The sequence below is a fragment of the Amphiura filiformis genome, chromosome 16 (genome assembly GCF_039555335.1).
Source record: "Amphiura filiformis chromosome 16, Afil_fr2py, whole genome shotgun sequence".
In the NCBI taxonomy this organism is placed as follows: Eukaryota; Metazoa; Echinodermata; class Ophiuroidea; order Amphilepidida; family Amphiuridae; genus Amphiura; species Amphiura filiformis.
In genome coordinates this window covers 51,687,195-51,701,730 of record NC_092643.1, presented here as the reverse complement: position 1 = coordinate 51,701,730, position 14,536 = coordinate 51,687,195, and the positions used below count along the sequence as shown (strand labels likewise).

Below are 14,536 nucleotides of genomic sequence, written 5' to 3'. Positions count from 1 at the left end.
AACTCTACACCCCTTGTGGGATGATGTATTTGAGACACTCTTTCAGTGGAATGTGGTGAAAGTACCCCCTGGAATAGTGCATGATGGGATATATGGAAAAAGGTTGATAGAACATTTAATTTTTAAGGACCTACCTTGATTAAGGAACCATAGAAACAAATAGCTGATTCCTGCTTTCTTTAAAATTTTGCTGTCAAATTTTGCATTCAAATATTCCATTCTAATTTTCAATTCATATATTGCATTCAAATTTTGCTGCATTCAAATTTTACATTCAAATGTTGCCACATTCAAAGTTTGCATTGAAACTTTGCATTAACCCTTGCATTCAATTTTTGGTTTCAACTTTGCATTCAAATATTGCATCAAATATTTCCATTTTGTTTTACGTTAAGGCCCACAGAACCTAAGAAAACTTTCTATGAAGCATATTTCTACGGGGTTACCTTGAGTAGGGAATACAAACAGACAGGCGTTACCCTGATTGAACTGTCCCACAATCAAATACAGTAATGGAATGAGCAGAATAATATTATTTTTTAATTTTTGCCTCCACCGAGAATTGGACCTCTTGTACCAAAGTCAAAGACCTAAACTGCTGCACCACACTGCTCTCTTGCACATAGCCAAAAGTATGCACACAGCCAAAATATTTTGCTAACATGACATGTACTCGGTTGTATGACTGCTATAGTGTGTGTCATGCAATAGCTTACTAATTAGAGTCCATTCTTTGATTATACAAAGTCTTCTCAGTAACAACGATAGCGCATTCTCACATCATTTTCAATTATAAATTACTGTTATACAGGAGGCAAGGACATTCATCAGTTCATTCCGTCGTGAGGATGTTGTGGTTATAACCATCCCTGGTAATTCTTCATCAACTTGGGATATCAGCCCACCAACCAAAGCTTCCTTATACAATGATCTCATCTCACCAACCAACAAAGTGGTTCTGAAGGCAAAATACTCATTTGGCAGGTAAGTCACTCATCTCTTTATATGGTGGGATAAAAACCTTCAAATCCAATAGTCAAGCTCCTGGTGAATATTGTTTTGAACTGAAATTTGATATCAAGTAAAAATGTTACAACATTTAACTTGCGAAATAGGTAAATGTTGTTCCAGAATATACTGTTACGAGTCGTACTTGACTCAAGGCCAAAATCACCTTTTACCCGAACTCACACGAATGCACAACACAAATACACTGTTTGATTAAGCTAACAAAATCTAAGTCTTTAATTGAAAACAAAGTATGCTTGGTACATATAACAACAATTACAATAAAATCACACAATCAGTTTTATTCTATCGGTACTTAACCAGCGGTCTTCTTGTTGGTGATTCTAGAGTTCTTGCAATGTTCTGTACGACTGATGTAATATATCCTTATTCACTTGTCCTGCGAAAATCAGCGAAGTCCAGTGTACACTTGCGTTTATAAATATCCTTGCGTATGAAATCCTCACACGAAAATGATGCTGCTTTCTCCCATTACTTATCTTCTTGCGCTGCTTTCTCCAAAATATATCTCCTTGCGCTGCTTTCTCCAAAAATGGTGTTTCTTTCACCAATCACTCTTTTTCCAGGGAACATGTTTCTTTAACACAGCTCCGCTGTTTTTCACAGATGCGTGGCCTTCACAAACCCAGCAAACTCCAGCAATTCGACAGAAGAACTTTAATCCTTTGATGAGGAAGAGCACTTTTGTGTGCTCGCAATCTCCTTCGTTGCTGTATTAAAATAGCTCAATTATTGGCTATATAAACTGGTTAAAATGTACTTCTTTTTGAAGCACGAAGACCATCACACACATGTGGAGTATACAATCTCCCATGACATTCTGTCATAATAAAGGCTATTGCAGCCTGTCAGATCTGTATCCATAAAGTCCTTCACAATCCGCGGTAGACCCTATGTCTTACTTTGGGCCATTTTCGTAGCTTTGAAATAACCATATTTCCAGCTTGTCGGTGAAAATATCAATCCATCTCCATCGCTCAGAGGCTGTTTTAAATAGCACTGTAGGAACCTCATGATCTCCATGGCCACACTCAGTAATACTCTTTGAGTATCCTGATTTTAACTGGTTAACATTATTTACTCTCTTTTTGAGAGCTATAGCTACATCCATCCACATTACAATCATATCGATACAGGTCTGCCTAGAATTATTACCAACATGATGTTTTATAGCTAACCATCTGGGATTTTCCCCAATGTTCTAATAATAATAATAGACATTCACCTTTAACATTACATCACTTCCTGTGGGTTTTTCCCACTATTTCATTCATTTCACTTTTCAGGGGATTTTCCCTTTGACATAAATAGTCTTCACAAATGATGCTGTTATTGCATTCATCTGGGTTTTTCCCTACATGTCATAATAAACAAACTATTGCATGATTAGAAAGGTAACTTCCCCTATTTCATTATACACAATTAAACAGGGTACATCACAATACTAAACCACAAAGTTGTTCACAATAGCAAAATACTTAATTGGCAGATAGGACAATCAGCTTTTCATATGTGATGCGATCAAGCAAAATCAGTCGGAACTCGGAAAAATTTAATTTTCAGTTTTTTATAGGATAGAAAAAAAGATTTACAAAGCTGGATTTTGCCGAAAGCCCCATTGAAATTGAACAACCAGTTCCAAAGATATGAGCAATTAAAGAGTTTCCAAAACAAGAGGAAACAAAAGGAAATATTTCCTTTGTTTGGCTATATCTCAAAATCAATATTTGCGAGTTCCGACTGATTTTGCTTGATCGCATCACATATGGGGGTATAATCTGTCAAATATGAAAATAGTCAAACATCTTGTGAAGATTGTTTTGAACTAAAATTTGATATCAAGCAAAACTTTAACAACATTAAACTTACAAAGTAGGTAAATGTTGTTCCACAATATACCAAACCACAAAGTTGTTCACAAAGCAAAATACTTAATTGGCAGATAGTGCAATTAGCTTTACATATGGGGGATATAATATAGAGGCCCTGCATTCTTTTATCGATTGGCTCCAAACAAAGGACTTGAACCGGTGTCCTTCACCGTAGTTATGGCGGAGTGCAGTCCATTCAATCAAATGTTGTCATCAACCTATTTGATCGTAGTGCATGGTTATGTGTGTGAGACGAACTGTCACGGTAGATTGCAATCATGCTTTTGTTGAATGCATTTGAGTAGTCCGCCATATTTACAGGATGATACGTCACATGCAAGGCCTCTATAGTCAAACATCTTGTGAATATGTTTTGAACTGAAATTGGATATCAAATCAATATTTCACAACATTTAAATTGCGAAGGAGGTATTAATTTTGTTCCTCCTAACTACCCGCAATATACCAAACCACAGAGTTGTTTACAAAGCAAAATACTCAATTGGTAGGCTCTTCATAGGGTGAAATGGAAACCTACAAATTTAAAATAGTCAAACTTATCAAGTAAATTTTAACAACATTTAACTTGCAAAGGAGAATTAAGTGGTTTTTTTAGACTACCGACAAATACCAAACTGTTAACCACAAAGTTGTTCTGAAGGCAAAGTACCAAATTGGCAGATAGGACAATTCAAACAGCTCTCTATATAGTAGGATAAATTCCTTCAAATCTGAAAATAGTCAAACTTTGACTATTCTTAAACTTTATATCTAGTATATCTAGTAAATTTAAACAACATTTAAAAGGGCATTTCGTGATCCACAGCCTCATCCCCCCACTTTTCTCAAAAAAAGTTGAGATTTTTATATCACTGGAAAGCTCTGGCTACATAATGTTTATGTACAAAATATTTCTTGCAGATTAATGCGTTTAGCAAAGATATCGTGAAATTTGAATTTCGTTCTGGTGCACCAGAACGAAATTACAACGCATTGTCTATGGAGCAGTGTAATACACATAATCATGCATAACTCGCGAATGCAAAATCGGCATCAACTAAAATTTTGGGAATAGGTTTTTTTCGTGGATATCTAATGAAAAATGATATAAATAGAGGATGCTAGGATCACGAAATACTCCTTTAACTTGTGAAGTAATAAGAATTGCTCCTGAATATACTGACAACTTTATGAATGTGTTAATTTTGTTGACAGGGATTTAGATGATGAGAGTGTTGCTGCATCAGAAGTAGGCAATGAACATTATGTACAACTAGACCCAGAGGACCCAGCTGATAGATATAATAGAGAAACAATAGCAAAACAAATTGGTAACTCGACATATCTAGGCACTGTGTAAGTATAAGATTATATGCCAAGTAGGCAATGAACATTATGTACAACTAGACCCAGAGGACCCAGCTGATAGATATAATAGATAAACAATAGCTAAACAAATTGATAACTCATATCTAGGCACAGTGTAAGTATAATATTATATGCCAAGTAGGCAATGAACATTATGTACAACTAGACCCAGAGGACCCAGCTGATAGATATAATAGAGAAACAATAGCTAAACAAATTGATAACTCATATCTAGGCACAGTGTAAGTATAATATTATATGCCAAGTAGGCAATGAACATTATGTACAACTAGACCCAGAGGACCCAGCTGATAGATATAATAGAGAAACAATAGCTAAACAAATTGATAACTCATATCTAGGCACAGTGTAAGTATAATATTATATGCCAAGTAGGCAATGAACATTATGTACAACTAGACCCAGAGGACCCAGCTGATAGATATAATAGAGAAACAATAGCAAAACAAATTGATAACTCATATCTAGGCACTGTGTAAGTATAAGAGCATCTGCTGAATGGAATTTACCCAGTACTAATATTTATTGCTCTTTATGGAAATTTATGGCAAGGGCACAATAAGCTCATAGCATATTGTTTTTGCTTTTTGATGTTTTTTTTTCTTCTTGTTTTCTTTAGCATTTATGTGATCTGGTCACTCTAGGGAATTGTACAAAATTGGGCAATATGAATTATGTACTGCAGGGGTGGGTTCCAAGATATGAACAATGGTAAACTTATTAGGGCTTGCAGCTAGCTGAGAGGCTGATTTTGCAGATTTCATGGGGGTTAACACCACCTCTCCCCTCTGCACCCTCTCAGATCCACACTTGGACATAATAGATCTAGACAACTCATAAACTTGTTGCAGTCAAGTTAGCCCAAGTGGAGTGGTAAGGCGTTAGACTCTGGTGCATCGATCTTTGATGATGCGCAGTCTTGTTCGTCTTCGTGAATTAAGCCGGTGAGCTAGCTTGAAATTACCCTTGGGAAGGAACTAAGTTCTGATTGTCTCTGTTACTTGAAGCTGGTCCTGCTGCAATGGTGTATTGTGCTATGTATATAGGGTGCGCACTTTGTAACTACTGCAAGTCCCTGATTGTTGCTAAATGGATTATATGGTGTGCCTTAGGCCACAGTCATGACAGCGATCAGCAAATTTCTGTAAAGTGTGCTTAGGCTTGTGGGTTTATGCCTGTGCATAGCACTCTTTCTTTTGACATACCATTTTTAATATCGAAATGGGTGAATTTTAGATAAGGCAAGAACTGCGTTGTTGACCAGTTTTAAAATCTACTTTTATTGCCAACACATATAAATCTCTTCATTTACGAGAACTGCATCGTTTTAATTTTTTTGAATATTTTTCATTAACTTTTCAGTGATCTTTTGAACGTCTTCCCACCGTACATATTAGTGCCTGCAATTGGAGTGGCTGAACCTGTCAAATCATTACTTCCAAGTAAGGACTCAGCAGTTAAGGGAGCAATCAATATTTATTAGGGATGGGAGATTCTAGTGGAACACAATTTTTGATTGAATTTGAGGAGGGTGAACAAAATTAAAATATTTTAATAAAAATGAATTCCTCTAGTCCCTGCTGGTATAAATATTGATTGGTCCCTTAAATCTTTTCTTTTTAAAGTTGGAGAAAACCAGGAAAGTTTTGTTTGATGAAAATAAAGATTAAGAAATACAAAAAATATTCGCCAATATGAGTTAGTAAAGGAGACAAAATTGCAGAACATAAACTAAAAAGTTTGTTTCTTATTGATGCCAAAGAACATAATTTTTTTTTTATTATTATCATATTTTTATATTAGATTCAGGATGTATGGTAAAATATGCTTCAAATCACTTATATGTAAATTTATTGTCAAATCAGTGCAGAGTAGATATGAAAATTAAAAGATTCAGGAAAATTATAGTTTGAATTTCATAGGATATTTTAGTGAGTTCATTTTCTTGTAAACAACATGTTTAAGATACAATTCTGTTGAACATTTTTGTCATAAATTTTTGTTTGTAAAAAAGTAATTTTTTCTGGATTTCTCAATTAGAAGAATAAACACGGTAAAATTACTCCCAAAAAAACCCCAAATGGGTTGGCCTATAAGAAACAAACATGGTTTCTTTGCCTTACATCAATGTTTGTTTGTTGTTATTTTAAATACTTTTTTTAGTTCTTGTGACCAGGATATCTTAGAATTGTCAGCCATTACCTATACCTTCTAATATCATCATATGATCATATATTTACAGGGAATAATTATGGTTCCTATAGCAACATAACCTTAGGGTTAGAGAGAGCTGGTGATACAGAATGGTGGAGCATGTCAGAAATACAGTACCATGGAGATCCTCTCCAGGAGAATTTGCAACCTTTTCTTACTATTTATACCTTCAATGAAAGAGTGGATTCCAAATTGTTTGCACCATTTTCAAGCTATGGGTAAGAACATTTTATTGCAATGAAACTATGCTGTGTTTGTATGACTAGAATAATACACTGTTTAAGGTAAAGGTAAAGGAGACGATCCTGTATAAACAGTGATCGGAGTGCCCATCTCTCTTTCATTGGTGATTGGGCCAGACTCCTCCATGTAATGTTGCTATAGGGGGATCGCTACACCTCCTCTACAGCGAGTCTGTTACCTTCCCAGGGCACAACATGATGGCGTCGCCGGGGCTCGAACCCGCAACCTTCCGATACATTGTTTAGTATCTGTATTCTAATGCTGACTTCAGCATCAATCCGTGGCATTATCTGTTGTTGATTTCTGAGTCTGAACTCAGAAGTCTTACAAAGTGTCACAAAATGTGGACCAGTTTAACATCACAATTTGATAATTTTGGTTTCAGTTCATTTCAACCCAAGGGCCCAAATGGCCTTGAAGAAATTTCAAACTCTGCTCATCACCATTATGGGCTATTCCAGTTGAAATCAATACACCCCCTATTGAAGACATGACCTTAACATCCCACACAGGAGTGTAGATTTCAAACGGAGACACCCATTCAGGTAAAGGTAACCCCATCTGAAATCTATACCCCCTGTGTGAGAGATTAAGGACATGTCTTCCATAGGAGGTGTATGGATTTCAACTGGAATAGTCCAATGATAAGATCCTAAAAATAATACATTATTTAGTATCTGTATTATAACATTCTATACCAAACCATTCTTTTTTCAGAATAATTGGGCTCTACATCTCTTTCGTTCTCGTCGTTGGCCGACTCGTGCGCCTCATCTTCAGCGGCACGTCTGAAACAGTGATGTTCACTGAGTTTCCAAATGTGGACTACATCTTGAAACTCTGTCAGGACTTGTACACTGTGCGTGAAGGTGGGGAAATGGAATTAGAGGAGGACCTCACGGCCAAATTACTATTTTTATATCGTTCACCAGAAACACTCATACAGTTTACAAAATACAAAAAGCGATTAAAAAACGAATGAGAGCAGTGAATTTCTGTTATTTTGACTTGTATTTTGTGGTAGCTTGATTTGATACCAATTTTCTGCCTTTTATTACATTGCTTAATCCCTATATTGTGTCCTGCACTTTTTTACCGAACCAAGCAAACTGAAAATCTTCTAACCCAAGGCCATATTGCAAACTAGAACAACACAATTTATTGTTTGATAGTGTTCTATGCAATTCAAGTCTTGAAGAGCTGAATTTTATACTTGCAGAGATTTGAACTGCATTCTGATATGATGGCAACATGATGATTGAATTGAATACATGAATACAAAACCCACCCAAGTCCATGGAAAGTGATTTTGAGAAAACTAAAAAAAAGCTTATCATTTTAATTTCTTCTGTTAGATTTACCTGGTAAACAAGGCAAGTTTATCATGCAAATGAGTGGGTTAAACTGTAATAGGTATGACAATTAGCAATCCAGGGACTTTGTGTGAGTAATTTTGTATGCCGGACTGGGGTATTTTTTTTAATCACATAGTTAGTGTATTCTTTACCCTTTGCTCTCAGTCTTTTTTTCTTGTTCTGTGCACATTCAGCTTCATTTCTGCATTTTTTTACCACTTATTCCGTCATCACTGTTGCTATCACCACAAGTTAGCACCTCAGCAATCTTGGACGGTTTGTGAGGGCACTATAAAGTGTGTAAAAAGTCCAGGACATGGGTGGTTTTTGGATTTCATGTGCTCAATAGACACACCCAGAGGGGGGATTTGTGTTGTTCTTTTATACATATGAAAGGCCTATGTACAATTTCCTCAATTTGGGTCAAGTTTGGACTTTGATGGGTTTTGTATTCAGTATTCAATTTATAAGGGCCACCATGGTCAGTGGCAATGGACTATTTCAGTGTATCCCAGAAACCTTCACAGATGAAACTGAAACTATGTCATTGACGCCAGTGCGCATTCTCAACATACATGTAATGGTGTAGCGCTTGCGTTGTGACACAGTTTCTCAGAATACACAGTCTCCTAAACATGTGCTTTAACATCAATGACATAGTTCTGTTTGCAAATGATTTTGGGAATTACCAAAATGTTCTATTCATAAAATTGGTCTTAGGCCATGTGACTTTGACATTGTGCAGTAGATATAGTTATCAGAAAGTTGTATAAATGGGGATGACTAAATGTATATTAGCTAAAACAACCTTGAACTATGTATATAAAAGTGTTTTTCTTTTATAAAAAGAATTCTGTATTTTTACGCTTTAACAGCAAATGAATAACTATTTTTGCCATATTTTATTGTTGTATGTACCAAAAATTAAAGTGTCTTCTTTTTATGTACAAATCTGTCCTCTTTTACCTTTGCAAGTTTTTGCATAGTTCCGTTTGGCAGGAAAAACCTCCTGTGTGTCATTGGCTGCTGAACATGTTTAAAGTAGAACCTCCTATGCAACCTCTTGGCTGTTTTATTTTAAACATGTTCAAGGGCCACAAGCACATAAGAGGTTTTTCCTGCCCAACGACGATATATAACAGCTACCAATCATCTCTGAATAGGTATTAACTGTTTTGGGAGAATGATGTCATCCATCAATGCAGAACAATGTCTGTTAGCCAAGGTCATGCCATGCAGTGACTGGTTTGGCTGTATTTCCTGGGCTGCGTTTCTTGTCTCAAAAGAGTCAAAACAAACAAAATCTTTAAAAAATATTTGAGAGGAGCCCTAAGCAAGCAAAATGGGATGGATTATGTTGGAAATTTATTGTCGAGTCGATATGACTAAAAATTTTTGTTGTTTTAATGTTTAAAATTTGACTTTGAAGTTCTAATTTTCGACCTGAGAAAAAAGTGCCAATAGAATTTCAAAATCAGTCAGATGGAAATGTTAATATTAACCCCCTTTTCAAAAATATCAACTCAAATTCTATAGTGAATACATTTTTCTACTCAAACTCTTGAAGTTTTATCATTCAAGTGTATTGGCAGTCAGTAATGACTACTTAACAGCAATGCAGCCTAGTGCCACCCGATCATTTCATCCAAGCAAGTACCAGATCATTCCAGCAAGGATACAAGTCTACCAATACTCATTCTTCCCAAGGACTGTCGCCTGGTGGAATACCCTCCCTGATAACATCTTGACCTCGCCTTCACCAGAGGTCTTCAAGGGAGCGGTTGCAAGTCACATCTAAGCCTTGGCGCATTTTTTACTCGCACCTGTATAATACTGCACCAGTACCTTTGGTTTCCGCACATGTGCCTACAACAAGTGATCGGCATTAAATCCAGACTTTTGGGACTCTGCTGATTATCACGTAGAAGTAGAAGTGATGTGTGAGCAATATGGCGCTGTCCACATGCATTGATGTATGATGTCATTCTCCCAAAATGGTTAATACGTATTCAGGAGATGCTTGGTAACTGTATATTGTATAGCAATCTGGTATTATTCCACCCATGACATGATGCAACCACAGAGTAAGCTGTACACTATTGTAACCGTTGTGTTTATTCCGTAAGCTTATCTGTCAGGGGTGCTATAATACAAGATTCTGTCAGGGGTGCTATAATACAAGATTGCCTATTGTATTATCAAACAACTTTTAAAATCTCAGACAATTAAAATTTTCAGACATTAAAAAGGTATATATAGCTTTCTTGTCCTTGTAAATTTATCATGCTGGTTGAATTTGATTTGGTGGTAACCTTCTTCCAAAAATGTTGGCATTTTTAGGCAGACAGTACATTTGCAATTTTGCGCTTCCCCTTTGATTTCTTAAAGTTTTCTATGCCACTGGTAAAATTTGAATTATGTTATAGCAGCCTATTTTCCCAACTAATTTGACCATGTGTGTATATGGGTAATCATTGAACTCAACTTTGATGGAAATCATTCTGTCAAAATTGTTGGATTAGTAAATTGTCAACATATGTGACCATCCACCACAAAGGAGCCGTAATGTCAAACAAAACTAGTTCTGAAATATGGTCCAGTGAACAATAGAAAACAAAGCAGTCACGTTAGCTCAATCGATAAGGCATTCGACTATGGTGCGAGAGGTTGCGGGTTCGAACCCTGGCGGTGCCTAGTACGCTCTCGTGGAAAAAATTGAGTTAGCTTGAAATTCCCCTGGACAAGGAACTTACTGCTAATTTGTCTCGTTGTAACCCGTACAAAACTCGGGGAGCTGATCCTGGTTGCGATGGTTATTTGTGGAATGCCTAGGGTTAGACTTCTCCGTAGTCCACTTGCCAATTGTGCACTACTCTGGCTATTACATTTAAGCTTAAAACTCTGATTTAATTGATGAGTGCACAATTGATAGATTTTCACAACTGATCTTTTCAGTCACCGTACGCCCTCTGTTTGTTAGCTTCCCAAGTGGACTACTGACTTTGCCTTGAGAGTTAGGCCAATTTCTGGCCTAACTAAAAATTGGTGATGATGTAATGCATCTTTAAAAATGAATCTGGCTTGTGATTGGTCGCCCAGATCTCGTTATTGTTTAAATACTCCCGACGCGTACTGGTACCATTATAACTATACATGGTACACAACTATCTAGGGAATGCGGCGCTTTTGTGCTGGTGGATGAATGTATGCATCTAGCGCGTATTGTACCACCATGCTTAGTCTTGTGGTTAGATTTTATTGATAAACAAGTATGATTGACAGTGTGTGAGTCCCGGGGTAAAGTTCTGCTTAAAAGTGAAAGTCCATAGTCGGTTTTTCGGATAATAAACTGGCAGATTCTAAAATTAGAATTGTTCAGTATTGAAGTGTCATTATAATTATGCCATTATGATATGTTGCATCCAATAATATAAGCCTACGTAGGGCCTATACTTTACTTTTACTGTTACAAATATAATTATATAGCCTAAACTTTTTCATAACCATTTTATACTAGTATTTTGATGTACTAAATATCAGTATAGGCCTAATTTCAAGTTCAACTGAATGCGTTCATCATGATTAATAACATTTTTATTTATCAAAAATCGACTATGGCATAGTCTAGCCTAGGGTGTGCGCTCTTGAAGCAGGAAAGTCCCTGATGGTTTGTGGAATGATGTGGGCCGTAGTGATCAGCGACAACCTGTAAAGTGTGCTGAGGCTTGTGGATCAACGTCTAGGCGTTGTGCCTGTGCACAGCGCCTTTTTTTTGCGCTTTTAAAGGATTTTCAACCTGTTTATTGATACTGTACTATATACCTAACAAGCAATATAGACATCATTGGAAAGCTTATTTGGAGGAGAATTTGCCTGTCCAATATCTGACCAATTAAAAATGCTGACTTTACGTCCCATTTGTGGTAGACGGTCACATATTATCATCATTCAGGGTTTGTTAAATAGTTATGTATATGATATTTTCTACATATCAATAGACCCATATACTGCCATAGAGTTATGTCATTAGTATATCAAGTTATGTAATAATGGGCTATTCCAATTGAAGTCAATACACCCCATATGGAAGACATCCCAGCAAACACAAAAACCTTTTTAAAACGTTTTAAATAAGTTATATTTTGGGTTTTGGTTTAGGTAAAAACGTTTTAATAACATTAAAATGTCGGGTTATAAAGGTCATGAAATCGTTTTAAAACGTTTTGTATGAAAACACACTACAACAATATTTTTAAAATATTTTCGAAATGTCATTGTAAACTATTTTTGCAAACATTTTTGGCCAAATATTTTGTCAACACTTAACATTAAGGGCTGGGGTATGAACGTTTGGACAGTATTTATTTTGGGACATTAGAGCACATCAGACATATCGAATTGCATTCTAAATACGAAGAATGTCATTCTGATATCAAATAATTTTGATTTTTGAAATTCGCAATTTAATACACATTTTATGGCAAATCATTAAAATTGATATTTTTGATATTTAACAGTACTTGAAGTAAACTTTATAAATCTGATGATTTATACTTAAATTGTATGTAGGTGGGATGAAAAGCCGACGATCAATTGAAAATTTTGACCTTTCGTATTGAAGATATGGATTTTTTTCCCCAAAACAACCAAAAAAATTAGGTCTTTTTTGGGAAAAAATCCATATCTTCAATATGAAAGGTCAAAATTTTCAATTGACCGTCGGCTTTTCCTTCCTGCTACATACACTTTAAGAATATATCATTAGATTTATATAATTTACTTCGAGGACTGTTATATATCAAAATTTGAAAAATATCAAATTTTTATAATTTGTCATAAAATTTGTATTATATTGTGATTTTTAAAAATGAAAATTATTTGATATCAGAAAGACATGCTTCGTATTCAGAATGCAATTCGATAGGTCTGAGGTGCTCTCATGTCCCACAAAAAATACTGTCGAAACGCAATAAACGCTCATTTTGGATCCCTTAACATTATGTTAAAATATTTGCACCTAGCAAACACAGAAATGTTCTTAAAATGTTTTTTACAAAACGTTTTAATAACATTTAAATGTCGAGTTATATAAAGGTCGTGAAAACATTTTTAAAACGTTATTTTAAATATTTTGGGCAAACATGTCTTGCAAAATATTTTTCAACCCCAAAATAACATTCTGTTTAGAATGATCTGTAGTCTGTACCAAGTTTTCAAAAATGTTTTTGGAATGTTATTAAAACATTTTTATACCATTTATATAACCCGACATTTAAATGTTTTCTGTAAAACATTTGTGTTTGATGTGCAGTAAATTACCAACAAATGTTATTTAATGTTATGCAAACATTTTATACCATTAATGTACCCTTTATATAACCCGACATTTAAACATTTTCTGACAACTTTTTATAACCTTTTGCGAATGATGTCGAAATCGTTTTGTGTTTGCTGGGATGATCTTAATCTTCCACATAAGAAGTGTGAGTTTCATATGGGGTTACCTGAATTGGTGACTCAGTTCATTTGAAATCTAGGCCCCTGTGTGCTAGATTATCATAATGTCTTCCATAAAGGTGTATGTATTTCAAGTGGAATAGCCCATTAACCTGCCATTACAATAAGCTGCCATTACCCTGCCATCTCATATCCTGAAACACTACCCTGCACCCATCGCACATATTTCTTGCTAACTCGTGTGTTTTACAGCATCGCATAATACGCTATGCTAGTTGCACCCCGACAGCAGCTCCAATACGTGTACCAAGTTGCATGTTATTTTAATTCAGGTTCCAAATCGTGCAAACCATATTCCACCAAGTTCATTCAGGACTCTGGTTATGTATATATATTATATTGCATTTGTGTATGTATAGAAAATAGATTTTATTCTTAAAGCCAACATGCCTTTATTCTCAAAAAGAGGTAAGCTAATTATTATTCTTGTTTTACTCTTTTGTGGCCAGTAAACCTGTTTTGGAATGCACCCTATTTTCTTGAAACTGAGACAACTTGTGCCCAGACGATGAGGGCTAGGTTCAATACTGTCTCATAGCTGTCCTGGGTAATGTTTTGTGTAAATGCATTCATGCTTATGAATAACATTACACAGGGGAGATAATTCTGTGTTGCAACTTGTAACCACACGATGAGGACTCGGTACAATACTGCCTTATAGCTACCCTGGGTAATGCTGTGTATAAATGCCATTGTACTTATGAATAACAGTACACAAGGGAGCTAATTCTGTGTTGCAACTTGTAACCACACGACGAGGACTCCATGCAATACTGCCTCAAAGCTGCCCTGGGTAATGTTGTGTACAAATAAATAACCAGGGGAGCTAATAAAAGATGAGACTTTGTTGCAATGAGCCTACTATGTAATAGGCTCCAAATTTGAGCACACATCCCAAAAATTTGAACTTATGACCCC

At 35.7% G+C, this 14,536-nt stretch overlaps 1 protein-coding gene across 1 annotated transcript in view; it reads left to right on the top strand.

Annotated features, from left to right (window-relative positions):
• LOC140172730 (piezo-type mechanosensitive ion channel component 2-like) overlaps window positions 1–7,728 on the top strand; it is a 63,606-nt gene extending 55,878 nt beyond the window's left edge. The window contains exons 7-12 of the mRNA XM_072195863.1: window positions 812–984; window positions 4,116–4,231; window positions 4,538–4,637; window positions 5,652–5,731; window positions 6,532–6,721; window positions 7,464–7,728. Coding sequence (XP_072051964.1) covers window positions 812–984; window positions 4,116–4,231; window positions 4,538–4,637; window positions 5,652–5,731; window positions 6,532–6,721; window positions 7,464–7,728 — 924 coding nt within the window. The remainder of the gene's footprint in view (window positions 1–811; window positions 985–4,115; window positions 4,232–4,537; window positions 4,638–5,651; window positions 5,732–6,531; window positions 6,722–7,463) is intronic.
• Window positions 7,729–14,536: the final 6,808 nt, after the last annotated feature.